The sequence below is a fragment of the Ostrinia nubilalis genome, chromosome 9 (assembly GCF_963855985.1).
Source record: "Ostrinia nubilalis chromosome 9, ilOstNubi1.1, whole genome shotgun sequence".
Classification (NCBI taxonomy): Eukaryota; Metazoa; Arthropoda; class Insecta; order Lepidoptera; family Crambidae; genus Ostrinia; species Ostrinia nubilalis.
Window position 1 is genome coordinate 202,460 of NC_087096.1, and position 26,656 is coordinate 229,115.

The 26,656-nt window shown below is 40.2% G+C and overlaps 5 protein-coding genes across 5 annotated transcripts in view; 2 read left to right on the forward strand and 3 right to left on the reverse strand.

Moving 5' to 3' along the window:
• The window catches only part of LOC135074780 (uncharacterized), a 52,176-nt gene extending 37,318 nt beyond the window's left edge, over positions 1–14,858 (forward strand). Inside the window, 6 exon segments of the mRNA XM_063969162.1 lie at positions 1,846–1,961; positions 6,008–6,084; positions 6,359–6,497; positions 10,721–10,861; positions 11,425–11,601; positions 12,514–14,858. Coding sequence (XP_063825232.1) covers positions 1,846–1,961; positions 6,008–6,084; positions 6,359–6,497; positions 10,721–10,861; positions 11,425–11,601; positions 12,514–12,726 — 863 coding nt within the window. The 3' untranslated portion in view covers positions 12,727–14,858.
• On the reverse strand, positions 14,854–15,762 carry LOC135074339 (small ribosomal subunit protein mS33). Its single transcript, XM_063968599.1, has 2 exons — positions 15,612–15,762; positions 14,854–15,526 (listed from the first exon to the last, which is right to left on the reverse strand). The coding sequence occupies exon 2, from the start codon at positions 15,516–15,518 to the stop codon at positions 15,171–15,173; it is 348 nt and encodes a 115-aa protein (XP_063824669.1). The 5' UTR covers positions 15,519–15,526; positions 15,612–15,762; the 3' UTR covers positions 14,854–15,170.
• A 1,846-nt stretch (positions 15,763–17,608) lies between these two features.
• LOC135074330 (N-sulphoglucosamine sulphohydrolase) lies at positions 17,609–22,478 on the reverse strand. The gene is made up of 10 exons (XM_063968588.1): positions 22,373–22,478; positions 21,748–21,877; positions 21,459–21,595; positions 21,219–21,375; positions 20,908–21,082; positions 20,643–20,706; positions 20,249–20,563; positions 19,798–19,970; positions 19,425–19,554; positions 17,609–18,376 (listed from the first exon to the last, which is right to left on the reverse strand). Exons 1-10 carry the CDS (start codon positions 22,467–22,469, stop codon positions 18,216–18,218), a joined length of 1,539 nt encoding a protein of 512 aa, XP_063824658.1. The 5' UTR covers positions 22,470–22,478; the 3' UTR covers positions 17,609–18,215.
• Positions 22,479–22,493: 15 nt separating this feature from the next.
• Positions 22,494–23,695, forward strand: LOC135074332 (phosphomannomutase). The gene has a single exon (XM_063968590.1). The coding sequence runs from the start codon at positions 22,657–22,659 to the stop codon at positions 23,407–23,409; it is 753 nt and encodes a 250-aa protein (XP_063824660.1). The 5' UTR covers positions 22,494–22,656; the 3' UTR covers positions 23,410–23,695.
• On the reverse strand, positions 23,687–25,117 carry LOC135074331 (enoyl-CoA hydratase domain-containing protein 2, mitochondrial). The gene is made up of 3 exons (XM_063968589.1): positions 24,697–25,117; positions 24,280–24,615; positions 23,687–24,154 (listed from the first exon to the last, which is right to left on the reverse strand). Exons 1-3 carry the CDS (start codon positions 24,986–24,988, stop codon positions 23,889–23,891), a joined length of 894 nt encoding a protein of 297 aa, XP_063824659.1. The 5' UTR covers positions 24,989–25,117; the 3' UTR covers positions 23,687–23,888.
• Positions 25,118–26,656: the final 1,539 nt, after the last annotated feature.

Consider the following 26,656-nt stretch of genomic DNA (forward strand, 5'->3'; position numbering starts at 1 on the left):
TATTAAATCAAATTACTTACTTGATTCCGTTGCGAGTAGTGGCGAATTTCAAAATATGCGGTATGATTATTTTTTATTTATTTATTTTTCCTATATTTGCATTATAGGTAGGTACCTACCTCAGCGTTTTCAATTTTTGCGTTGATTTAGAATTTCTCACAGTTTAGAGGCAATTAGATTTAAGAAGTGTTTGATATGAATTTCAACTTTAATATCTCTACGCGTTCATGTGAAAAAGGGTAGGTAGTAAGTTTATAATTATTAAAAAAATATTTTGTCATGTAAGCAAAAATAATATTTTAAATTTTATATAACTTCAAATTTATCATTTTCGCAATTTCCGTCTATCCGTCTGCTTGTTTGCCTCCTATCACATAAAAAAAAATAAAAAAAAAAATTTTTCCTTTATCTGTACTATATAACGTTGCTTCGTGCCGAATTTCAAGATTCTGAGTTCACAGGAAGTACCTTGTAGGTTTTGATTCCCTAGCGTGTGACGGAAATTCGTCTAAGGTGTCGGTATAAACTGCTGTATCTTTTGATCGCGTTAACTTAGAAGTTTGATTTTTTTACTTCTTAAAGGGACAATAGATCTAGGTATTTGGTATAAATTTCAATTTGATACCTTTATTCGTTCGTGAGAAATAAGGTAGTAAGTTTCATTTTATTAAAATATTTTTATTATATTATATAACTAAAAAAATGAAATTTTCGCAATTTTTCCTATATTTGCATTATATGACAATGCTTTATGCCAAATTTCAAGATTCTGAGTTTACGGGAAGTATCCTGTAGGTTTTGATTCCTTTGCGAGTGTCGAAAATTTGTTGAAAATATCGACATAATCGGCTGTATCTTTTGATTGGCTTGGCTTAGAAGTTTGATATTTTCACAGCTTAAAGGGACAATAGACCTGAGTATTTCATGTGAATTTCAGCTTGATACGTTCACGCGTTCTTGAGATAAAGGGTCTTGACAGACGGACGGACGGACAACAAAGTGATCCTATAAGGGTTCCGTTTTTTCCTTATGAGGTACGGAACCCTAAAAATAAGAAAAGGAAAATTTAATTCATAATAGCATCGCAATCGCGGATGGCAATTTTCTAAAAATACAAAAAAACTTAAACATCTCCAAAACCGTGATATTTTTACCTGGTCAAAAGATTATAATTAATCGTGCCACTTGTTGTCTATACCTACTGAATAAATATTTTTGATTTTGATTGATTGTATTATCAGGCCTGTTCATCTCCGCGAGTTTACATCGAAAATAAAACACGCACGATGGCCCACCTGCAGGATACTATTCGACAAGGCCTCACATACGAGCGAACATTGACTCACGCACGCGTATTCTTGTGTATGATGGAAGAAAATAAAGAAAATGGTGTACTAAATACTGTGCAGTATTTAACTGCCTAAATAATAATAAAAACACAGAATGTACTTTTTTAAGTTGCCTTAAGACACTGAGAGGTAAATAATTAGTTAATATTATTCATGATAATTCATGCTAAATCATGTATCTCCTCCGCCATTTTCCGCAGTTTGGCACCTCACGTCACATCATTTTACCGAAGTCAGCCCTATAGCTTCGGCGCAGTGCCGATCACTGACGTTTGTCAACAAAATGGTGCTTGACTCTTGAGACAGGCTAAATTACACCATATTGTTAATGACATTGAGCATTTTTTTTTTTAAATACCTTCGCGAAGTAAAATTTCTGTACGTAGTACTTATTATTATTCTGTGGTATTATTGACAAGGTTATCCATTGTTTTTGGGCCACCCTGTGTAGCGATATGTTGGTATGTGGTTGTGACGTGTGGTGTGGCGTGCGCAGGCGAGGCGCCGACGATCTCCAACCCGCTGAACGAGCGGCCGCTGCGCGTGTCGGGGGCGCAGCACGAGCGCACCATCAAGAACCTCGACCTCGTGCCGCCCGTCGAGACCTACAAGGTGACGCGTACAAATAGAATAACGTTTATTTTGCTGCCACATGAATACACATACATACATAAAACAAACGGTCAACATTACAAAACCAGTCAAAAGAATGACAATTAAAATTAAAATTAATCAGGACAGTTACTTAGGCGGCGCTGCAGCAGCAAAAGGGTCCCCGTCTCAGCATGTGTCAAGTGCATACCACATGACGCTGATTTTCAGACGGCGGCCGTGGTCTGAGTTGCTCGGTGTATCAGGATATGAGTTTTATAAATGTCAAATTTAATGTCAAGTAGTAGAAGAAATTAATACAAATAAAAATAATAATAATTAAATAACATTAATATGTATAATTAAAGGAAATGTCAAATGTCAAAAACGATAAAATTGTAGATGTCTAAAATACAAATACAAATATTTTATTTATGCCAACACACCGTTTACGCATACACCTTCAAATACAATTGGTAACAATGAAATCGGTAAACATTATATAGTCCAGTCAAATTAGACATGAACCCTGCAATAATTCGCATACAGCTGAAAATTGGTACGAATGTTTGGAGTACCATTATGAATTAACTGTGAAAAGTCCCCATCGATCCGACGTGTGCTAAAAAAAAAATTCAAGGTCAAAGTTAAAAAATACGGGTTTTTGAGATTTTCAGCCAAACGGTAAGTTTTATCACAAAAATATGTATGACAAGGTTTAAGACCATACAATTATCTATCAAAATTGTCTATACACTTTCTCCTAAGAGTCAGCGTTTCTGAGATTCGATGATCCGAAGAGTCAAAAAAGTGTTTTCTTCATAACGGTCTTACACATAAATCCAATGTGATATCGCCTCGTGTAACGACTCAGCATTGTATCATGATGTGTTGTCGACGTCGAATATAAAATAATCAACCTCAATGTCGTCTGTCATCTTTAATTATCGAAAAATGGGCGCAACTTTGACGAAGGACTGCACCGTGAGTTTCTAAGATACGAAGTTTTCGTGTCTGTTATGTTTAAGAGCTCTTATATGCACACGTCACTACTCCACTTGTAACTCTATGGTCATTCTTTTAGCCCGACCAAGTTAGACAGTCCAGGTTATAATAATTCACATAGAGCTGAAAATTTGTGTGAATGTTAAGAACACCATCCTAAATGAAATGTCAAAAGTCCCCGACGATCCGTTATTTAAAAAAAAAGTTTTCGAAGTCCCAAGTTTTTTGCATTTTTTGACCAAGTAGTAAAGGACAATGGGCAAAATGGTACCCGGCTCCAATAGATATGCTTCTAGTGTCGTTTGAAAGGTCTTACCAAGACGAACAACTTTTACTATGGCCACCAGCCTCAGATCTGGTTGTGTTCGAAGATAAACATACTTTTTTGCAAAATGGTACTCGGCTCCAATAGTTATGTTTGTAGTGTCATTTGAAAGGTCTTACCAAGACGAACAACATTTACTATGGCCACCAGCCTCAGATCTGGTTGCGTTCGAAGATAAACATACTTTTTGTGTAACCGAAGTATTATACGTGTCCATCTTATGGTACTTAAGTTATGCGAGGCATGAAGGGTTTACTGCTCCAGCATCCTTCCTTAACTCTATATTTATTGATAGAGATAATTGTGAAATAAATGTTTTTATTTGAAGAACTACTACCCCCTTATTTAAAAAAGTTATACCTACCTAGGATGAACCTTGGATTAAAATGACATTTCCATACCAAATGATAATTTAAATCAGAGTTCAACTAGGGTGTAACTTTTATTAATTAAGGGGTTGGAGTTTTATTATTTCTTAAGGGTTTTATTATGGGTTGCTAAAGCGTATAAACCCACAAGACCCAATAAGTCCACCCACAAGATGGACCGACGACCTTATAAAGGTAGCGGGAAGGCGCTGTATGCAGGCCGCCACCAACCGGCCATTGTGGAAATCATTGGGGGAGGCCTATGTTCAACTGGACGTCTTATGGCTAAAATGATCATGATTATGATTATGAAAGCGAATAAAGGGCTAAGCTTGGGTAGTTCATCGTAGGTATAATCCTTTCCTTTTCAAGGCTTCTTTTAGTTATATTAATAGATTGTAGTCATAGTACATACTCGTATACATGGATGATAGTGTTATACTTTCATTATAATATACTTAGTGGAATTACTGCTTTCAAAACGTGAATTAGAACTGGCCCCATAGCAGACATTTTCCTACATCTAAAGGCCTTTTGAAATATATATTGGTTATGGCTATTGGAGCGGGTACCACTTTCCATACATTTGTGCCCATCATCCTTTATCATAAAAATAGATAAGAAATAATAGTAGATCATAAAATTATCTATTAAAATTGTCTTTACCCCTTTTTCCTAAGAGTCACCGATTATGAGGTAGAACGATTCAAAAAGTTAGTTTTGATGTTCTCGTTATATGCACATGTTTCCACAACACCTATGAGGGTTATTTGGCGTATTTTTTTTACCAGGTTTCCCCAGTAGGCCTTTTTTAAGATGTATTTGTTATCCTGTTCAATTCAAAACTATTTTAATGGAGTTGAAGTTGTGGACTTTTGGAGTAGTTAACAGAATGCGAATTCTCCAACTTTTTGCATCGTTACCACATAAACGGTGACTGTTAGGAAAAAGGGGCAAAGACAATTTTAATTGATAATTTTATGATCTACTACTATTTCTTATCATTTCTTATGATAAGTTTACTGTTTGGCGGAAAAATGCAAAAAACTTGGACTTCGTAAATTTTTTTTTCAAGTGACGGATCGCTGGGGACTTTTGACATTTCATTAAGGATGGTGTTCTCAACAATCACACAAATTTTCAGCTCTATGCGAATTATTATAACCTGGATTTTCTGACTTGACCAGGCTAAAAGAGTGACCATAGAGTTACAAGTAGAGTAGTGACGTGTGCATATAAGAGCTCTTAAACATAATAGACACGAAAACTTCGTATCTTAGAAACTCACAGTGCAGTCCTTCGTCTAAGTTGCAAACATTTTTCGACAGTTAAAGATGACAAATGACATTGAGGTTAATCATTTTATATTCGACGTCGACAACACATCATGATACAATGCTGAGTCGTGGCACGAGGCGATATCACATTGGATTTATGTGTAAGACCGTTATGAAGAAAACACTTTTTTGACTCTTCGGATCATCGAATCTCAGAAACGCTGACTCTTAGGAGAAAGTGTATAGACAATTTTGATAGATAATTGTATGGCCTTAAACCTTGTCATACATATTTTTGTGATAAAACTTACCGTTTGGCTGAAAATCTCAAAAACCCGTATTTTTTAAGTTTGACCTTAAATTTTTTTTTTAGCACACGTCGGATCGATGGGGACTTTTCACAGTTAATTCATAATGGTGCTCCGAACATTCGTACCAATTTTCAGCTGTATGCGAATTATTGCAGGGTTCATGTCTAATTTGACTGGACTAATATTGCTTTGTCTGCGGGTCCCACACTAGGAATAACCTGTGTCGTGGGCACCCAGTGGTGCTATGTAACCAGTACAGCGACAGATATAAGCGTCTACAAGTCAAGTTAAGCAGTCCAACGTTTAATTTAATACTAATAATGACTAAACTACAATTTAATACAAATACGGAAAAGTGTATCCAGAGATATTTTGAGTTTGAGAATGCATGCGTTTGTGTGTATTGTGTGCAGTAGGCTGAATACGTGTGTGAGTGTATATGTGTGTATATGTATGTGATATGTGAGTGGTCAGTGAGAAAAGAAAGCGTAAAACAGAGTAAATACAAATGAGTAGCTCATCTTCATAGAAACGCACCGAGCGCGGTTTGTATGTGAGCGCGCCAATACGTATGCGGCGCGCACGCACACACTGACAAAATTTAGCGTGGATTAGCGGTGAAGTGCGTTTGTATTTACTCTGCGTAAAACCATCCCTTTCTCTTTCTTCGTCTCTCCGTCTGCCTTTCTTTCGTCTACCCCTTCTCTCCCTCCACACGGTATTAAATTGTGTTTGGAGCTGTTTAACTAGAAACATTACTAATTTTCTGTTTTATTTCTAGGTCGGAGTTTTATACGTCGGCCCCGGCCAACATGACAACGAAGTATTAATATTGAAGAATGAATATGGCAGCGTAAGGTAATGACGTCACCACTATTGATTGAGTTTGTCAATAATACGTCAAGTTTATCTAGGGTTGTTAATCACTAATCATTGACCAAGTCTTTGAGAGCACGACGATAGTCGGAAATCGATGAAACGTGTAAAGCCTGGTCGCGCTCGCACACTCACAGTCGCGACAGCAATATAATTACGCGCGAGCGATAAGGATGGGTAGCTTGGGGTCATTGGACGGGATTCTACGTGCTCACGGACCAGGCTTTAGGCGGTTAAGATGTATATTTCTCTTCAGATACGCGGAGTTCCTGTCTGCGCTGGGCACGCTGGTGTCGCTGGCGGCGGGCGAGGAGCAGCCGCACCTGTTCCTCAACCTCGAGAAGGGCGGCAAGGACGGCCACTACACCTACGTCTGGCACGACGACATCATGCAGGTCGGTACCGGGACCTGCTAACAGTGGTTTTGTCTACTTGAGTGGGCCGCGATGCAGGGGATATCTTTGAAAACTCCCATAGGCAGGGACTGGCAGGGTGTTTGCCCGAGCCGAGCCCATTCTTTGGAGGGTCGCTCTTGATCAGCAGCCATGACTGAGCAGTGACATAGAACAAACCGTAACCCGCTATGGCAACTCCTGTCACACCAGGACCACCAGGACAAGAACCTCTATAAAAAAACAATTGGCGTAGAGGAATGGGGGACCCCTCGAAGCCGGAGAGGCTCCCTGGAGAGTGAAACTAGCCTGAAGCGGACGAAAGTCTAAATTAGGACAATAACTCACGGCTTCGTTTCATTGGACTCCGGTGGACACCGTCGGATTTTAGTGAGTCATAATCATAATTCAATGGCCGTTCCCTGCACTCCCTATAACCAGTAGATATGCACAAAGCATTTTCCGACGTTAAAAAAATGGAGCTTGCAGAAGTCACGCGACACAATCAAAGCCAATCGAATTTGCTCAGGCAAACTGTTTGAGCGCAAATACCGGACAGTTCAATCTTCTTTTCCCATCTGGAATCGAACTGGTACATCATTCCATCCTATAACGAACTCAAAAAACTCAAAACCAGCGTCGTGGCCTCCCTCACCGGGGGCCACGGCACATGCTGAGTGGGGTCCCATTGCGATCGCTGTGCGACAGGGTGGCACTGCCTAATGAGGATCAGTACTGTTGTAGAAAATTCAATAAAACTAGTACCTACGTTAATCTTTAAGACATAAGAAAGATATATCTTTTTGAATTATCCAAATCGGACCATTACTTACGAAGATATTAAGTAATAAACATAGGCCGTTTTTGCCGCTAAAAGTCAACGTACGCAGGGCCGCGTGACGTCACTATATCCGAATCGAGCGCAGCCGGCGTACTATTGGGATGGAAAATATTTTTTTCCAGCTAAACTATCAGTTTTAGAAAAAAACTTTTAATAACATTTATTCATCAAAATAAAGTAACCTTTAGACCAGTAATTTTTAAAAATAAAAATTGTGAAAAATAAGTATCGCTATGTCCAAAAACCACATTTTCATAGGATTCGATGCAATGCGGAGACGCGGTTGGGGTGAGTGTAACTTAATGATTGTTTGGATTGAACATAATAATACATAATATGATGCTAATACCCAGTTTCTGGCGGGGGGGGGGGGATAAGTCATACCCAGCTTATAGCCTGGGGGGAGGGGCAAGCCTTACCCAGCTTCTTGCCTTGGTGGGAGGGGGGGAGAGGCAAGTCATACCCAGTTTCTGGCCTGGGGGGAGGGGGGGGGGGGGGGGGTAAGTCATACCCAGGTTCTGGCCGAGGGGGAGTCATACCCAGCTTATGCTTATGGGCTGGGGGGAGGGGCTAGCCTAGGGATATTCGATATACATCGATGTATTGAAAACATCGATGTTTACAATGCGATACATCGAATGGATCCGATGTTTTGAAAAGCTATTGAAATACTCGATGTATCGATGTTTTTAAGTTTTCAGTGTTAAAACATCGAATCGATGATAACCAATTAAAATTTCATAAAACTCAAGTCTGACCACTAAAATTTTACATATACGGACAACCCAACTTGTATTTTAAAAATGTTGGCAACACTGCGTACGAGTGCAGTGAGTAGTGTCTCTAGTGACAATAAAAAAAAACTTATGTCAATGTCGCGTCACGCGTGTCGGTTGGCGAGTTTGTTTGTGTCAATCAACAAAGAAATAGTTGTTTTTGCAAAGTCTTCCAAAAGAACACTGGAAATACTTAGGATATAACAAACTTATAAAAATAAATGCGGATGTTTTTTTTTGTTCTTACTTTAATATAATGAAGATTTTTCTCATGTATAGCTTTTACTGTTTTTTAATAATATAATGCTTAAATTAGTGGATTATAAAAAATCTTAACCCTTCATTTGGCAGTGATGCTTTTAAGCAACAACCACTTTGAATATTTCTACAGGACCTAATAATAAGTTTTGTGCAAATCTTTCGATTTTGTCACGAAGCTTAGTTCAGCAAAACACTAGTAAATCGGTCGTCGACTTAGTTTTGAGTGATTTTATATCCATATTTCTGTCAGATGTCAAGATGACGCGCAATGAGAATAACAAAGACGGAAGTTTTATGATTTTATACTATTTTATGATCTCCAATTGTTTTTGTTTTGTCTAAATTTTGTTCATAATAAATCAAACTAATCATATAAAGCAATATTTGGCGTAGAAACAGTGTTTTCTAATACATGACATGCTTCCGAACCTCGATGTTGCCTAGAAGCAACAGTGCCAAACATCTAACAAAATAGGTTTAACTTTTTGTCAATACAAACGAGTGTCAATACCCAATAAATCAATCATGTATTACATGAATATGTTATAGAGATGGTATGGTAATTACTTTGGATGCAATTATGGACCCTGTCGGGCACAGCATTTTAGGAGAGAGGAAGAATTTGTTGTCTGTCTCTGTGTTGTCTGTCTTCACGCTTATATCTCTGAACTGATTTAAATGATAAACACGTTTTTCTTGCGTTGAAGTCAACAACTATAGCATATAACGGTAACATACCAGTTTCAGAAACTAAAGAGAAAATAAAAAGCCAACCTTGGCTCGGCATATTGATCATGAAGTATGATGACATAAGTCATCTATCAAATGTTGGAGAAAAAGGTCGTTGTCGACTTTGCGATAATGGTCAAAAAATAGTTTAATGCATAAAATGTGAAATACGATTGATTTTTTTTATGATTTTCATATTAAAAAATTAATTCTATAATATATCTCAATATTTTATTTAAGTACCCCTATTTGGCAATGTGGTCTATAAGCAACAGTCGTTTTTCGCGAAAATACCAACCAAATATTTTTTTTATTATTTTTCTTAACTTTATTTGATAGTAACAATTAGGTTTAAATAGATTTTATTGAAAAAATCAAACAGTTTATGTCTTGCCAAATGAAGGGTTAAAAAAGTACTCGATTTATACAAAACATCGATGTTTTCTTCCAATACATCGAAAGAAATCGATGTACAGATTCAATATATCGAATCGAAAAAAACATCGATGTTTTTTCAAAGTGGACACCCCTAGGCTAGCCTTACCCAGCTTCTGGCCTGGGGGGAGGGGGGGGGGGGGGTCACGTCATACCAAGTTTCTGGAATTTCTGGCATGGGGGGGTCCTACCCAGCTTCTAGCCGAAGGGGAGTCATATCCAGCTTATGCTTATGGCCTGGGGGGAGGGGGAGGGGTCAAGTCATACCCAGTTTCGGGCCTGGGGGGGGGGGGGTTAATCATACCCAACTTCTGGCCGAGGGGGGAGTCATACCCAGCTTCTAGGCTAAGATTAAATAGATTTCCAGGAGGAAGCAGCTGTCCTTTCCTGCAGCAGCTGGCCCGCCCATGGGAACGGCGAATAGATAGGTACGTAGGTTTAACTCAGAAAAACTAAATAACAGGTAGGTATTGCATGTACATCGAAATGATCTTCATAGCAATGTCTTGTAGCCTAGGCAGAGTGTATCTGCCTCAGCTATACCTTATTGTTAGAAGTAAATAAATTAATACATATACATTTTTATATTTTACTTGGAAGAAGATATGACTCTAACAACACTTATGAACACTTTATTTGAATAAATCGCCAAATATACCACCGCGGAGACCCCAATCGCGTCTCTGCGTTCCATTGAATCGTATGAGCGTATGGATTTTTTGCGTTATTTTTCACAATTTCTATTTTTAAAAATTACCTATCGATAGCTTACTTTATTCTGATGTATAAATGTCATTACAAGTTTTTCTCTAAAACTGATAGTTTGGCTAGAAAAAAATATTTTCTATCCACGCAGTACGCCGGCAGCGTTCGGATCGGATATAGTGACGTCATCGTCCCCGCGCCGGGCGGTCAGTGAATTTTTTTAGTAATTTGGCCATAACTTCGTCAATTTTTGTCGTAGAACAAAAATTTTTGGACTGTGTATTAAGGATTTCTTAGCCCTATAAATCTGCATTCACAGCTAAAAATCGAAATGATCCTCATTTACTTGCTCTTTCATTGTATGTTTTATGTCACCTCTGTCTTATTTGCTTTTTTTTTTATTTTACCTCTTTTGTCTTTTGTGATGTCCATGGCAATAAATGTTTCTTTCTTTCTTTCAAAATGAGTCATGTCGGCAGGTGCTGTTCCACGTGGCGACGGCGATGCCGACCCTGGCCAAGGACCCCAACTGCAACGAGAAGCGCAAGTACATCGGCAACGACTACGTGTCCATCGTCTACAACGACTCCGGACAGGAGTTCAACATCTCCACCATCAAGGTAAAACTGTGCTTTCTTATCTCTTCACCCTTTTTGATTCACTTGATGACGTTGTTTTAATAGTTATCTACTATATAAAAATAAGTCGGGTTTTCCTTCCTGACGCTATAACTCCAGAACGCACGAACCGATTTCCACGGTTTTGCATTCGTTGGAAAGGTCTCGGGCTCCGTGAGGTTTATAGCAAAGAAATGTAGTCCACGCGCGCGAAGCCGCGGGCGGAAAGCTAGTTTTATTTAAAAGTCACAAACAACACTGTTTGTTTTTTCTTTTCGTGGCTATTTCAGTACAGCCATAGTAGTCATAAATCACGTAACGGCATCACCAATTTTGATTTATCAACTGGATGAGCTCTCGCGATAAAAATTAAATAGTTTATTCAGTACATAGGCCCTTTCCAGGGCACTTATACACGTCCCAAATATAGCTCGCCCTACCACCACTTCGGGACAACTGGGCTGGTGCTGAAAAGAAGCGGCGGAAGAAACTCACACCTTTCAGTCAATATTCAAGGAGTCGTCTTATCTGTTGGTTTTCCGAATAAAATAAAATAAATCCCTCAGGGCCAGCTGAACTTCTGCATCGTGGTGGTGGAGCCGTACGAGCACGGGCTCAACCGCGTGTTCATCAAGAGCAAGGACGAGCGCGTGCGCGGCACGTTCCTGGCGCACGCCGACACGCACGTCGTGTCCGACTGCAACGTGGCGCTGCTGGCGCGCCAGCTCGCGCTGCACGCGCACGTGCGTACCCGGCGGGTATTACCCGCTGCTCTATTTTATACAATTTATTCAATTCAAAAAATGTATATGAAATCAGTTCACCGAAATTGAGCGTTGTTTTACAAAACCACACCTTGTATTAGGCCTCACAAGGTACAGTTTGCGAAATTGCGAGACGTATGCTGAGCTTTACATTTTTGTAAGTGCATATTATAAATAGAAAGAAAGAAAGAATATCTTTATTTGCTTCAAACATGGTATAAGGATGTTGGTTTTTACAATGTGCTCATGTTTAGCCTTTTAAAAATAGCATGCAAATCATTTCCATAAAATGTCATTTTAATAAAATATTTTAACAGGACGATAATTGTTAACATCGTCTTTATGACCTTTTTTGTAAAGTGGCTTTACCACCGACACCTTAAGTGTTTCTGGAAAAAATCCTGATTTGAAAGACATATTTACCAGATGAATCAAGATGTCTACTATTTCATTCATACTGGATTTAATTATTTTTGTATTAATATCCTTCTGAATTAGTACAATAATAGTATAGTGTGGGTGTGACAATTTATATCCTGGTGCGTATGGTCCATAGAGGGATTACGTCTACCGCTTTTTGAGAATCCGTCTGAAGCGCAAGTCCGACTCTGTCACACTCCACCTCCTGTGCCGCAGTCGAATTGTAGTCACGTGACGTGAAAACGAAGGTTAACGTCACCGTGGGCCACGGCATATGCTGAGTGGGGTCCCGTTGCAGTGGGCATCTTGTTGGTGAATGGGTGGCACTGCTCAGTTTACACATGTTTTTATTTTTTCTTCTTTTATTATTATGTGCCACTGTCATGTCTATGTAATTGCCTGTATTTGTGTGATGTCCATTGTAATAAATGTATCTTTCTTTCATTCTAACGCAAGCCCTATGTCCCGCAGCTGGCGGCGCAGATCTCGCAGTCGCTGACGCTGGGCGGCGCGGCGTACGCGTCCAACTCGCTGGAGCGCCTGCGCGTCATCAAGCGCCTGCGCCGCCGCCTCGAGGCCGAGCGCCTGGCCGCCGCCGCGCGCCCGCCCGCGCCCTACGCGCCCGCGCCGCCGCCCGACCAGGCGCTGCGCGTCGCCGTCGACGACTTCAACGCCTACGCCTAGGAGCCCCGCGTCGGCTCCGTCGCCGCCCCGCCCTGCTCGAAGTCGCGATGGCGATGGAACACCGACACTTTGATTGAGACGATTTTGAGCCGTAAAAAAAGTCGCCTCCGGCTTCTTGTCGTCGAGTGCGCGGGACGTGTCGGTCGCGCGGGGCGGGCGGCGTCCGCTTCCGATCGGAACCGAAAATGTGTCCACGACTTTACGTCGACGTAAACGCGGGCGTGCAAACATTTTCGGGTCCGACCGCGCGCGGGAGCGGTCCCGCGTTACGAAGATAATGTTATAATAATGTATGTACTCGTAATGGTATGTAAAAATTAACTTAGCACAAAACGGTGTGTGCTATGCGACAAAATTAATGATTCTCACATGTATTTCGCCGCCCGCGTGAATTATTTTAGGATAGTCTCGATAAACTGTTGAGACGGAAGGTGTGAAATTTATTATCTATAGGCAAAAATGAACTGTATTTCGAGCTAAATCCGATTAACTGATAAGGTCCTGGAAATCACATTTTTTTTGTAGGTCAAAGGACCGATTCTGATTCACGAAATGTTAACGATAGCCTTGACGATTGGAAGTCGTGCATGCGTAATTTTATTACACCTAAATTTAGGTTTTCCCTTTTTGTAAAAGTTCAGAATCGGCCCTGCGCCTGCACGAAGCCACTCGCACCGCGTCGTCGCACCGGCGCGCTGCCCCGCCGCGTGTTTATGTGATGGTTGACAGCTTGCATTGCACGACTTGCAATTTATAGAATTAGAAGGGTTTAGGTACTCGCCCCGCCAGATGTAACTGTAAGATGGAGCGGCCTGCAGCGCGCCGCTAGTGTAATTTTATGTATGGTAAATATTTCATGGTGACTTTCGTCAAAGTTGGCCCGACTGATGTTCCAAAGATTAGTAAAGCGAGCCGGATATGAGTGTTAATTTTTTAATTTGAGCAATATTTTGAAAGGCTGCGCGCAGACTGATCTGAATACGTTTTTTCTTGATCTTGGCAATAAATAAGTGAGTCTTTGTTGGAGTCCATCGCACTTTGTATTTCTGTTTGATTGTTCAAGAAAATACGGATACTACCGAAACTATAGACGGAAGCGGCTTTGGCCTAACTTTAGCCCTTAAGTGGAGCAATCAGCGTTCTGTTCACAAAGAAATCTGTAAAGTGAAAGCTCTTCACGTGTATAGTTTAGCTAGCATCGACGCCCGTTTAATCACTAAATCCCTGAAACAAAACCACTTCGAAGCAAAGATCTTCGCGGCGTCTGCGCGCAGCCGAGGCAGCTAGCGCAAGCCAGTCGGTGAGCACTCCGTGACGTCATCAACGCAACCGTCCCGTCCGGGCGACGCTTCGCGGCGGCAGCGTACCGTTGGTTCATTTCAAAACTCGCAGCGTCCCGAGCGGCTCCGGCGCGAGCTGCGCGACGGTGGTATAGTATTTTGTTATAATAAACACAAGCTTTAACCGTAGTGCACCGCCGCCGCGCCCTCCCCGGCCGCTGCCGCCGCGCGCGCCGCCCGCCTTCGGCCAGATGCGAACACGACTGCAGTTGTAACGTAATACCCGCGAGAAGCACGTTTACCGAACACGCACCTTAATAATTTTATCAAACTAAATACATTGTATTTTAATCTATTAAATTTTTAAATTTTTTGTGTGAGATGTGATAGTAGCGTAACATTATAAATAAAATATGAAATAGTAATATGAGGTACATTATCAAACTGGCAAGTTTTCTACTCGATTCGCTACGCTTTCGGGATCTCGGGGCCTCGAGCCCTCCCCAGCCCGGAGCGCGACGAGCGGCCGCAGTATACGTTGCACCGGACGCAGAGCCGCGCCTCTATAGGGTATCATATTAAGTAATGTCGCCGACCAAAGTATGTAAAACCGAGCTCACAGCGTGCACTAATTAATAAATAGTTCGATGTAAAGCATGATATCTACCGTAACCGTTTAATTTATATTTCTGCCTAGACTGTTTGTGGCTTACTACCGACAGTGCCGGGCGGCTTCGCTCGGCCTCACGCCGCACTCATCGTTAAGCAGTTGAGCATTTCTTGTTGAAATATTTTATGTAGCAATTTATTTCCTGACGAAAGATTTTGTAATCAAATAAATGATGGCTATTTTTTCTTATGTTTTATTTACTAATTTCCCTATACCTTAGAAATCCTTTACTAGACTTACTCAGGTCAACGGAGAGCAGAAAGCGAACCACTAACCACATTTTATGCCTGTACTTCAACTGAAAAGAGTAGATGCTCAGCTACATAATGAAAGACTCATCTGATTCTATTCTTTAGTCAGTTAATTTCCCTTTTGCCCTGCAGTTCACTAATAACCGTGCGACTTCCACTGAACTGAATGAGGCTAGTATTTGAAACTATTTACAAAATAGACTAAAATAGCATCTACTTATGTACAATAAACACGAGCACGCGTCAGTCCTTCTTGTCGTCGAGGTGGCGGCGCCACACCTTGACCTTGCCGCGCAGCTCGCGCAGGCGCCGCATCTCCTCCTTGAAGTCCTGGTGCTCGTCGCGGAACAGCCCGAGCTCGCGCAGCCGCAGCACCAGCGCGTGCGTCTCCACGTGCCGCGGGTAGTACTCCACGATCTCCTTGTCGGAGTGCAGCGGCCGCGCGGAAAATATCTTCACCACCTTCATCGACTTTGGATTGGTGGGAATGGCGACTTCGCCGAAGATCCGGTTGGAGAGCCGTCTCATGCGGGAGGCGTAGTTTGTAGATGCGTTTATTAACTTTGCGTACTTTGTATAATTCGTTGACATCGTAAGGACTGGAAAGTAAATAAAATTTATTGTTGTTTACCCACAAAAGAGTAAAAAATGAATTTCATACGACAAGAAAATATTTTACTGTACCGTTGCGCAGAACTTAAAAGCACATAAATTCGCCAAATGTAGTGCTATTCAACTAAATATTTTGTGTAATTCAATGAAACTATTCATTTAAAAATAAATTTTGAGGTTATTAACATAACCTTTTGACAATTGATTGATTTGACATCAATGACGTCTGTTCTTTTTTTTTAATTTCTCAATTCTCAGGCAGGGTAAGGCCAAATAAACTGTACAAATAACAACAACCTTTTCCTGTAAAGGGAAAGAATCGAACTAATATTCATCAGTAAAGCGCCAAAAGACATTTCAGCTGAAACTCTAGAAAAGGGGAGATAAAATCTATCAGCTCACTAAGCCGGGTCTCCACTTCTCCAGTGCGTGTTTTGCCCTACACAATAAAGAAAAACATGTCGGCATTGTCATTAAACATCGTAAATATTTTGTAGGCAATTTTGTTAAATGCCGAGATGTTCTTGTTGATGATGTAGGGCAAAAGACGCGTTAGAGACCCGGCTTTACATCAAACTAATAAGTTTAGGGTCATTATCAAAATCTTAAGACTTGGCTGTAATATATTGTGCCTTTGCCTTTTCCAGAAAAGGACAAAAAAATATTATTGAAGGCCAGCTGTCATTAAAATTACTTGCTGACAGCTGTCACCAAAACAATAAATAAATAAATATAGGTAATTTGGTTTTGGTGATCGAGAGCAATTTTACTTCTGAAAACTAATCGCCAGCCATCACATTTATAAAACTATCCACGTCTCGCTTCACCTAAATTCATTTCATTGAATTCCGCACGAACTTCGTGCCAGCGGATCGTGTCGGTGCACCAAAGTTTATACACGAGCAACAAAACAATATCATCTGAATGTCTCACCTTACAGAAATTCCGGAGGTTGTGGTTAAACCTGTAAGTACTTTTTCGTCGTCGGAGCGTCCTTGATCTGTAAGTTAGTATGTACCTAATGTTTGACGATATTATTCTGTCGATGCAGGGTAACATGATCAACTACTGGTCATCAAAGCTCAAGCTCGGCGCACTGCTGCTGGCCCTGGCGCTGTACGTGTACGGCCTCCTGTTTATCAAAACTATTTATATGAAAAGCAAAAGGCTGGACCATGTAATGGCTATGGTGAGTGCTGATACTCTTTATGCTTGCCAACAATATCATTGTCATAATCTCACCCATTGTTTTAACACTACATTACTATTGGTTTCAGGCCATGGACACTGACAAAATGATTAGCAATGTCCACAGCATTGATCAGAATCTTGCTGCAAAAATGGAAAGATTAGGCAAGTTGTATGAAGACTATTGACTGGAAATTTGAAAATTAACTTTACTTTAAATTTTAAGAATCTCAATTTACTTACACATTTGTGGTGCTTCTTCCCTAACTGTTAAATGCTTCAAATAGTAACAAAAGCAGGTGCTTGTTTAAAACTAGTATGTTATTTACAAAATGTTAAAAAAATAAAAATAAATTGTTAATTGCATATAGAAATTGAAAACTATTCACTATCAGAAGCATAAAATGGTTAAAGTAAAATGTACTGGAAATGTAACTCAAGGCAATGAGCTTGAAAAATAACTATCAGTATTTAATGAAAAAGTTGAAGTCTGTCTTATTTGACGTATATAATTTATAGATTTTAAATATAAGTAAACAAAGCATTTCATCATAAATTATGCTAAACTCAATATTTCAATATCATGGGTTAAATATCAATTCTGATCCCATATAATTTATGGATTGTGAAGATGGCTTTATTCAAATTATTAGGCTATAAGCTGGGCAAGTGTAGTTTTGTCTTCTTTGTTGTTAGATTGTTCACAACTGTACTCGAATAGTTACCGTTAGTATATTTAAGTTATTGTGCAATTTTAAACTGCATTAATTAGTAGTTTATTTAAATTTAGGAGAATTATATTTTATTTATTAAATATGTCATAACATCTAATTGTGTAGTTTTATTACTTTCATGAAAAAGATACATTAATGAAGCCATGAGATTTATTAGAGAAACCAACATTATTATTAACTATACTATACTTCACAATAGAGATAAGTAAACAAATTATAAAATTATTTCATTCATATAATTAAATTATAGTTGGTGTTAACACCAACAGTACTTAAATTATGTAGGTACTTGATAATTTTAGGATCATTATTATTTAATATTATTATAACCATGTTTTGTTCTTTATGAGTATTATTAATATCACAGAATGATAAAAAAAATAGATATAGGGCACTCAATTTTCTTACATTGACAAGTGTAGATTAATTTCTGCTCTATAAAAGAAACAAATTCATATAATATGTACATGCTAAAGAACATAGAATACTAGCAAATAGATGTCGTCAATAGATGTAGTGATATAAAATAGCTATACCCACCACCATAAATTAATAATCACACACTTTAGAAGTCTCACCATTATATCCGAGTAAAGCGAGTTCTAGCGGCGAGTCATCATAGCGTATTCATAACAAAGAACAGTCGTCTCACGCTTCACCACCGCCATTCAGGAGTTGCCCAAGTTTACTCATGTAAAGTAAAGCCTAGGTCGGAGTATCGAAGGTCGAGACATGTGTCGGTCGCGGCGGGCGGTTAGCGCGGGTGGTGGAGCGGCAGGCCGTTGTCGAGGCTGCGGCAGGCGTCGCGCTCCAGCACAGCGGCGGGCGCGCACCGCCAGGGGTCGCGCGTGCTGCGCTGCCACGCCGCCAGCCGCGAGCGCAGCGCCGCCTCCACGCCCGCCAGCGACGGCTTGCCTGAGACGATTCAAAGTGTATACAGGGTGGAAACGATAAGTGATCTCACTCGATTATTTCTAAACTACACAAGATATCGAAAAACTGGTTACTGATCCTGAAAGTGCTTCACGAGATCTATCCAATGGTACCAATAATAGGTTACAAAATAAACTAGATCTATCCGAAAATTCAATGTTTCTAGCTTCCATACTAAATGTATGCCAGCCACACAATATTAAGTGTTAATTTTTTTTACTAAATAATAAACACTTAAAATGAACTCGTAAATTGCAATCTTATTTACAATTATTAATGGAAAACATTGGTTCTATCTAGGCTATACTCGCTATAATATTATCAAGACATGAGTGCCATGACCATGACTGTAGCAGTACTAAATGTATGGAAGTTGAAAACATTGAGTTTTCGGATAGATCCAGTTTATCTAGTAGGTACCTAACTTATTATTGGTATTATTGGATAGTTTGTGAAGCACTTTCAGGATCAGTAATCAGTTTTTGGATATCTTGTATAGTTTTTAATATTAAGTGGTTTTACTAAATGTATGGAAGCTGGAAACATTGAATTTTCGGATAGATCCAGTTTATTTTCTAACCTATTATTGGTACCGTTGGATAGATCTCGTGAAGCACTTTCAGCGTCAGTAACCAGTTTTTCGATATCTTGTATAGTTTAGAAATAATCGAGTGAGATCACTTATCGTTTCCACCCTGTAGATCGTTTCATCCACGAGACGCGCCCCACCATTCTTCCGCTAATGTTTGAGTGTTATCGGTACAGGCAATTTCCATAAGTGCACACGCACACTACAATAATAACGCTCGGATCAAACTTCTCGCACCCCGCGCTTCCCTCGACAAAAAATTGGTGGGGCGCGTCTTCGTAGATGAAACGATCGGTACTATCGACTGAAGAGGACGAGGGTTGACGGCCGGATTCGGCGGCATCGTCAATTTGGTAGCACTATTTTCTCGCGCGGCATTATTATTGCGGTGTGATGTCGATCTAAGAGTAAATAGGTAAATCGGAAGCGAATGCAACTCACCATGCAGATTGTTGGTCTCGGCAGCGTCGACGCGGAGGTCGTAGAGCTCCCACTCCGGCCGGTAGTAGTACTGCTTCAACGTCTTGTACCACGGCAGCGGCTGCTTGCCGCGCGTGCGGTTCAGGATATCCTACGCATTACGAATTCAGTTTAGGTATGTCAAGTGACGGTAACAAAAAACATTTATAGATAAGCTAAAAGATTGGCATCTTAAGTACTTAATTGTAGACCATCGTTATTATCGTGACTTATATTTGCTTATGGTAAGTTATGGTCTTGTCACCTATTCGCGTCCAAACTTCGTTTGGCAACAGTGAACGCGAGGAAGGCTCTAGATTTTACAACGTCTGAATGGAAAGAATATGAATAGTACCTGGAAGGTGGGCGAGACGTAGAGGTCCTGGTCGATGGGGAAGGGCATGGCGAAGTTGAGGTTGTGCACGAGCTTGTGGCGGCGCGTGCGCACGCCGCGCATCGGGTAGTACATCGTCACCTCGTGGTGCGTCTGCGACAGGAACACCGCCTCGTCCGCCGACGGCGCGGGCTCTGCCGACCAGGGAATACATTATATGTATAGAAAACAATAGTGTCTAGACAAACCTCAAGAGGACTTAAGACACCATTTCAATCAAAGATGCAAAAAAAAACTTCTTCTTCTTCCTCGTTCCCTCACTGATGAGGATCGCGACCACAGATAGTGTTCCTCCACAGACAAAGCTGTGTGGACCGCAAAAAAAAAACTAGATACTACTTATAGGGTTAATAAGATATCAATATAGGGTAGGAATTGTGAAAATGTTAACGAGTAAATTATTAAAACTGACCCTTCTCCAATATAGGCAGCAAACTCTTCGGCTGGTCGGGCCCCCAGATCTCGTTGCTTTGCACCTCGTCCCTCGCGACCCCGAACCAGTCCAGCACCGTGGGCATGAGGTCCAGCAGGCTGACCATGGCGCCCGAGGCCTGGTTGCGACGCGCCGTGGCCTCCGGGGACACCATGATCAGCGGCTCCCTGACCCCGGGGTCGTAGAAGTTGGTCCGGCCGGAGGGGAACGGTATGCCGTTATCTGAAGTGTATATGATGAGCGTGTCGTCGCCGTGCCCGGCCGCTTCTAACTCCTTCAGGATCAGGGCGACGCCTGGTATAGGACGTTGATTCAGCATTAGATCAATGGTAAAGAGAACTATTCTAACAAAGTGCTAATAGCTGGTACTTACCCTGATCCAGCCTAGACATCGTGGTGTACTGTGCCGCCACATCTCTCCTGGCCGCTTCCGTGTCCTGTAGGCATAATATGGCGTCATATAATATCACTTATTCACTACTTAACTAGGTAGCTTTAATTCATTAATTTCTAGGTCTGCTTTCTTTATCAACTTTCTTTTTTAACGAACATTTTATTCCAAGATTATTGGGTCTAAAGTGTAATGGCTTGAAAATCTTATAATAATTTTAATTTGAAATAAGACTTTATGTAGGTACCTGTATATGGAAGGGCAGCTGCACCTCGTCCCACTGGTAGTACCAGGGCTTCCAGTCGGGGATGAGCCCCATGCCCGGCTCGCCCGAGCCGAAGCGCTCGCAGAAGGGCCCGTACTGCGGCTCGCCGTGGCCGCAGCGGTGCGGGTCGTGGAAACCCACGTAGAGAAAGAAAGGCCTAAGAAGATAGACGTTACTTTTAAGATAAAAATGGAGGCACATACCTAATTTCCTACGGCATTTTTGTTGTACATTTTAAACTTGTGGGTAGGTGCACATTGACAAAATAGATTAAAAGATAAAAAAAAACTGACTTGTTTTTGGTATTGGCGTCAGCCAGGAACTCCCTTGCGAGCAGCTTGATGTGCGTGATGTTGCGGCCGACCTGGTCGATGTGGTTGTTCTCCTCAGTCTGCTCGTAGTCGAAGCGGTACACGTCGGCGGGGCCCACGTGCTTCTTGCCGATGATGCCTATGATGCATTCGTTCAATTCAAGTTCTTGCATATGTCAGACATACACAATAAAAGACAAAAGCTAGTGAAACAATAGCTACCGGTCATAACGCCGTGCTCGCGCAGCACGGCGGGCAGGCTGGACACGTTGTCGAAGGAGGAGAAGTGGTGCACGCCGTGGTGCAGCCCGTACATGCCATTCTGGTGGCTCGGGGTCCCCGTGAGCAGCGCCGCACGGCTTCGAAAATTACCGCAAATTATTATTTTATGAACCTTCTAAAGCTAAATGCTTACTTTACTGCTGACCAAGTAATATAATATAGCTATTATCACAGGAGGCTAAATGTAGGTAGGCATTTTTAAGTTTCTACGCCATGTAATAGACGATACCTTGGCGAACAGCTGCTTACGGATGTAAATGCGTTGTTGAATATCACGCCCCTTCGTGCCAGGCCGTCTATATTCGGAGTCTGGCATATTTTGTTCATATATGCTCCGATTTCAAAGCCACCATCATCCGCTGTAAATACAACCAAAAAATACAAATTTTAAACTACCCATCCGCTTCCAATAAAATTAATTAATCTGAGCTACTTACAACACACCTCTACAGCCCACCCAATGAACCAAAAATTAAAAATGCGAATTACGCGAACTTGTACAAAACTACAAACTACCCACAACTCCGCAAGTTTAGTCACAAGCATTTCTCTATGGTCACAAGTAAAAATGCATTTTTTTTATCTTTAAAGACGTCACAAAATAATGTTTTAGAAAGAAAGAAATAAAATATTTTTATTACAATTCGATACGATATTAATAGTATGTAAAATAATTTACTTAGGACAAAACGGAACGGTAGAAGACAAACAAAAAAAAACTGTGGAAGAACCACAGATAAGGAAGAACTGTCAAAATGATAACACTGACGTGAACTGACGTCGCCAAAAAAACCAACCGGATTTTCTAGCGATATAGCTTTGATAACAGAATAAAAGTGTCACTAAGTACGTACCTAATAATACCAGCACATTTTTTGCCTTATTCGATAGTACTGTTTCTGTAACTATAATCAAAATCAAAAATAAAACAGTGGCCGGTGCTCGAGCCATGTTGTTAGCAGTCTTAGATTTAGCAGTGTTTTGAACTTTTGATTCAACGAGTGACGTGTCGGCGTGAAGTGTTGGCACTGCCGAACTGAGTGCCGCTGCCCCTGCCAGTGTCGGTGCTCCAGTTATTGACCGCTCCCACTTTGCCTCCAAAATTCAAATAACGCCGCGAATTACAAAGTTATTGAAGATGTCGAGCCGGAAAAACGTGTTATTTTTGTTCGATGTGGATGGTACGCTGACCAAGCCTCGCCAAGTGATCTCAGAGGATTTAAAGTCATTTATACTTGAGCAAGTAAAAGCCCGAGTGGCGGTGGGCCTCGTAAGCGGGTCTGATTATGTCAAAATTGTAGAGCAAATGAGTGGAGAGCAAGTGACTAATCAGTTTGACTACGTATTTTGCGAAAATGGCGTGATGCAATACAGAAATGGGGAACTGAAGAGCACCCAGAGCATTCTCAAACATGTAGGTGAAACAAGATTACAAAAGCTTATAAACTTTGCTCTTGGTTATATGTCTAAACTAGAATTGCCTGCAAAAAGAGGCAATTTTATTGAATTCCGGTCTAGCATGATAAACATCTGCCCCGTGGGCCGGTCTTGCTCACAAGTAGAAAGGGATCAATTTTCAAAGTATGACATAGAGCATAAAGTGAGGCAAACATTTGTGGATGCACTGAAACAGCAGTTCCCTGACTATGGCTTGACATTTGCCCTCGGGGGGCAGATAAGTGTAGATGTGTTCCCCACAGGATGGGACAAAACGTATTGCCTGGGTCATGTGGCTGATGCAAAGTATGATGAAATACACTTCTTTGGTGACAAAACTGACATTGGGGGAAACGATTATGAAATCTACAACGATGCAAGAACTATTGGGCACAAAGTTACCTCTCCTGATGACACCAAAGAACAATTAAGAAAGTGTCTTAATATTGCATAAATGAGTTAAATAAATGCTTATTGTTAGAGCTTCATACAAAGAATAATAATATTGATTAAGATTGTCTAATTTCACAATGCTGGTTAGTGTCTTTAGTTCAATGGAGTTAATAAATAATACAATAAATATGTAAATGTACAATTCTAATGTAAATACTTGTGTAGGTGTAACCTACTGTCTACAATACTTTACTATCAAGATAAGGAAACAAGTTTTTATATTACTAAGTCATTATTTATTATGCATTTTATATTATAAATATATTAATAAAGTATATTAAAGTAAATATTTGTAAACCCTCATCCAGAAAATGGCATCCAAAAATATCAAAATATAAATTGGAACAATTTTATAACAACATTGTGATAAGATTACCACATAACAACAGCCACAGAATATTAATATTATCTACACAGGCCTATCTTATTACATAATGTTGATGTGTACAGTAGTAGTAATAATAAGGCAACCCTGGTTCCTCAGTGACCCTCATAAACAGGTTTCCTTTTTTCTATAAAAGAGATCATCCCCTCCTGTCTATCCTTGGTTGGAATGTTGACCTCATAGAACTTCTGCTCCACCTCATAACCGTCTTTGATCGTGAGCTGGATGCCCTCATTAATAGCTTGCTTGGCACACCGCAGTGCTATAGGTGCATTATGAATGATCTCCCTCGCTAAACTGAGTGCCTTTTCAAAAGCAGCATTATTGTTGCTGTTCTGTGGCACAACATGGTTCACTAACCCTGAAATTATGATAAAATATGCAAATTAAACTTACAAAAATGTACTAAAATAATGTATGCTTAATATGGAAATAAATAAATATTCAAATACTTCTTTTCAGCTAGACATTAAAATGATTACTTACCAAATTCTTTTGCTTCTTTGCCATTAACTACTCTCGATGTAAATATTAATTCTTTGGCAATATTGAGATGGACAGTTCTGGGTAACCTTTGAGTGCCACCTGCACCAGGAATGAGTCCCCTGCCGGTCTCCACGAGGCCCAGCTTGGCAGTGTCGGCCGCCACCCGGATGTCGCAGGCCAGCGCCAGCTCCAGCCCGCCCCCTACGGCGACTCCTTCTACTGCTGCGATGGTGGGCATTGGGAGATCTTCCACTTCAATGAAAGTGCCTCGAAGGCCACGCACAAATGATGCCACCTCCTCATCAGACATTTTGAACCTCTCTTTCAAATTTGCACCTAGTCGAATAAGATTAAATTAGTATGATAGTAAATAAGTCACAATGTTTGGGTCTATATCTCTAACTTACAATAACTCACCAGCACAAAATATCCCTGGTACAAAACTGTGCAGTATAACGACAGATATCTTAGTATCCTCGCGTAGCAATTGATTCACTTCCTTCATAGCCTTGATCAAGTCGAACCCTAAGGCGTTCCGGTCCTTGGGACTGTTGAGGCCGTAGACGGCGATGCCGCGGTCGGCCCCGGTCAGCTTTTGGAATACCACAAGCCCTGTGCTATCCAGCTGCGGCGTGGATTGCGTAGCCAGTAACCGAGCACTTACATTTTTTACCAAAACTCCTAAGCGAGGTAATCTAGAGGACAACATTTTTGTTGACTTTTTACCTCTGCCTTTATTAATTTTATACAGTATAATACGACAAGGCTCCTCAAGAATAATCTTATCAGTACCTAGTCAACAGCAGGCAAGCAAAGGCAAGATAACAAACAACTTCACACCAAAGAGCATAAACACAAAAAGATAACCTACATAAAAATTAAGTAAACAAACTTCAGCTGAGTGTGCGGCACACAAACACACACATTCATATATTTTCAGTGTGACCACTTTTTCATCAGATAATCTACCAAAAACGATGCTCAAATCTACCAAGACCTATTTAAAATTCTACTTAAATTCTACCACATAAAATAAAACATATAATTTGAACATAATATAGTATTTTTATTTATTTATCTTCATCATTATAGTCTTTTTTAACATTTTTATACAATTTTTTGTCATTTTTCATTACTTGTAGCAGCATGGATGCTTCAGGTTTAAAATTTGTGCAATTTCCAGCGCTCTTTATAATATTAGTATAGATAATTATAACACTTTTAAAATTAGTACTATTTAATAATACAAGTTTTAAGTTTAATTTCATTGATAAATAAAAGTACTTCTTAAAAATAAACCCTTGGTTTGAACGTTTGAATTTTTTTATGTCGATATTAACAACACTAGCCAATATGTGGCAACATTTGTGTGCATTGAATTGAACCACAAAATATAACAGAAGGTAAACTCATGTATGTACCTCGCTTTGCATACCTCTCTCGCTCGCACGCTCGGCCGTCGCGCTAGGGTTGTCTTGTCATGTGTTGCGTTTATTTCGTTATCATAGAAAAATGTTACTCTTAATACTATGCAAGAAAGACAATAACAGATATCCACGTATACATTTATATTTAGTACGTTATTATAGTAATAGTTTGCAAACAAATACACGAGAAGGAAGTAGTATTTAGTTGAGTGGTTGACACTATTAACTATTATCCAACTAATAGGTAGGTATTATAAATGCGAAAGTTTGGATGTCTGGATGTTTGTTGCTCTCACGCAAAAACTACTGAACGGATTTTGATGTAACTTTACAGTATTATTGTTTATAACCCTGAATAACATATAGGCTATAATTTATGACGATTTGTGACAAACTAAATTTCACGCGGGTGAAGCCTCGGGCAAAAGCTAGTTATCCAATAATTCCTAAAACCTCTCTAAAACAATTCGATATTCCTAATAATTGAGTTGGCTTTCAATTTCAATTGAAATTCTAATAAATAACTTACTTACCTCCCCGAATCAACTGGTAATTTAAAAAATGAAAATTCGGTATTTAATGATGAGTTTAAGCAACCAAATACCGAACAATTTTATTATAATACGACTTTTTCTGTTCACTCATTCGTCAATTTCGCAAAACAAAATAATATCACAGGCGGTTGACCGGCGCGTGACTCAAGCGAACCACAGCGAACGTGTGGCGAACATCTGTCGCGCCACGTCGCGCTCGCATTCGTCCAAGACAGTCTTGCTAGAGCGGTGTCTATGTGTGCGTGGCTCGAGCGCGTTTAGTATGGAGTTTGTCTTCTGTTATATTTTGTGATTGAACTGTCAAGTTAGTTCGCCTTCATATAGTGACCATAAACGGACCCTAATGTTCTTTTTTTCTGGCCTGGATTCTCGGCTCGGTTACAATTTAATTTTGGA

Bases quoted from the DNA above. Each gene is read 5' to 3' on its own strand.
- LOC135074339 (XM_063968599.1), bottom strand. From the start codon at position 15,518: ATGTCAACGAATTATACAAAGTACGCAAAGTTAATAAACGCATCTACA.
- LOC135074330 (XM_063968588.1), bottom strand. From the start codon at position 22,469: ATGGCTCGAGCACCGGCCACTGTTTTATTTTTGATTTTGATTATAGTT. The intron at 20,564-20,642 runs GTAAGTACCAGC...GTCCTATACCAG, and splicing joins GATGTCTAGGCTGGATCAGG to GCGTCGCCCTGATCCTGAAG. The intron at 19,971-20,248 runs GTCAGTTTTAAT...CCTGGTCGGCAG, and splicing joins GCTGCCTATATTGGAGAAGG to AGCCCGCGCCGTCGGCGGAC.
- LOC135074332 (XM_063968590.1), top strand. From the start codon at position 22,657: ATGTCGAGCCGGAAAAACGTGTTATTTTTGTTCGATGTGGATGGTACG.
- LOC135074331 (XM_063968589.1), bottom strand. From the start codon at position 24,988: ATGTTGTCCTCTAGATTACCTCGCTTAGGAGTTTTGGTAAAAAATGTA. The intron at 24,616-24,696 runs GTGAGTTATTGT...TTATTCGACTAG, and splicing joins ACCAGGGATATTTTGTGCTG to GTGCAAATTTGAAAGAGAGG. The intron at 24,155-24,279 runs GTAAGTAATCAT...TCATAATTTCAG, and splicing joins CAAAGAAGCAAAAGAATTTG to GGTTAGTGAACCATGTTGTG.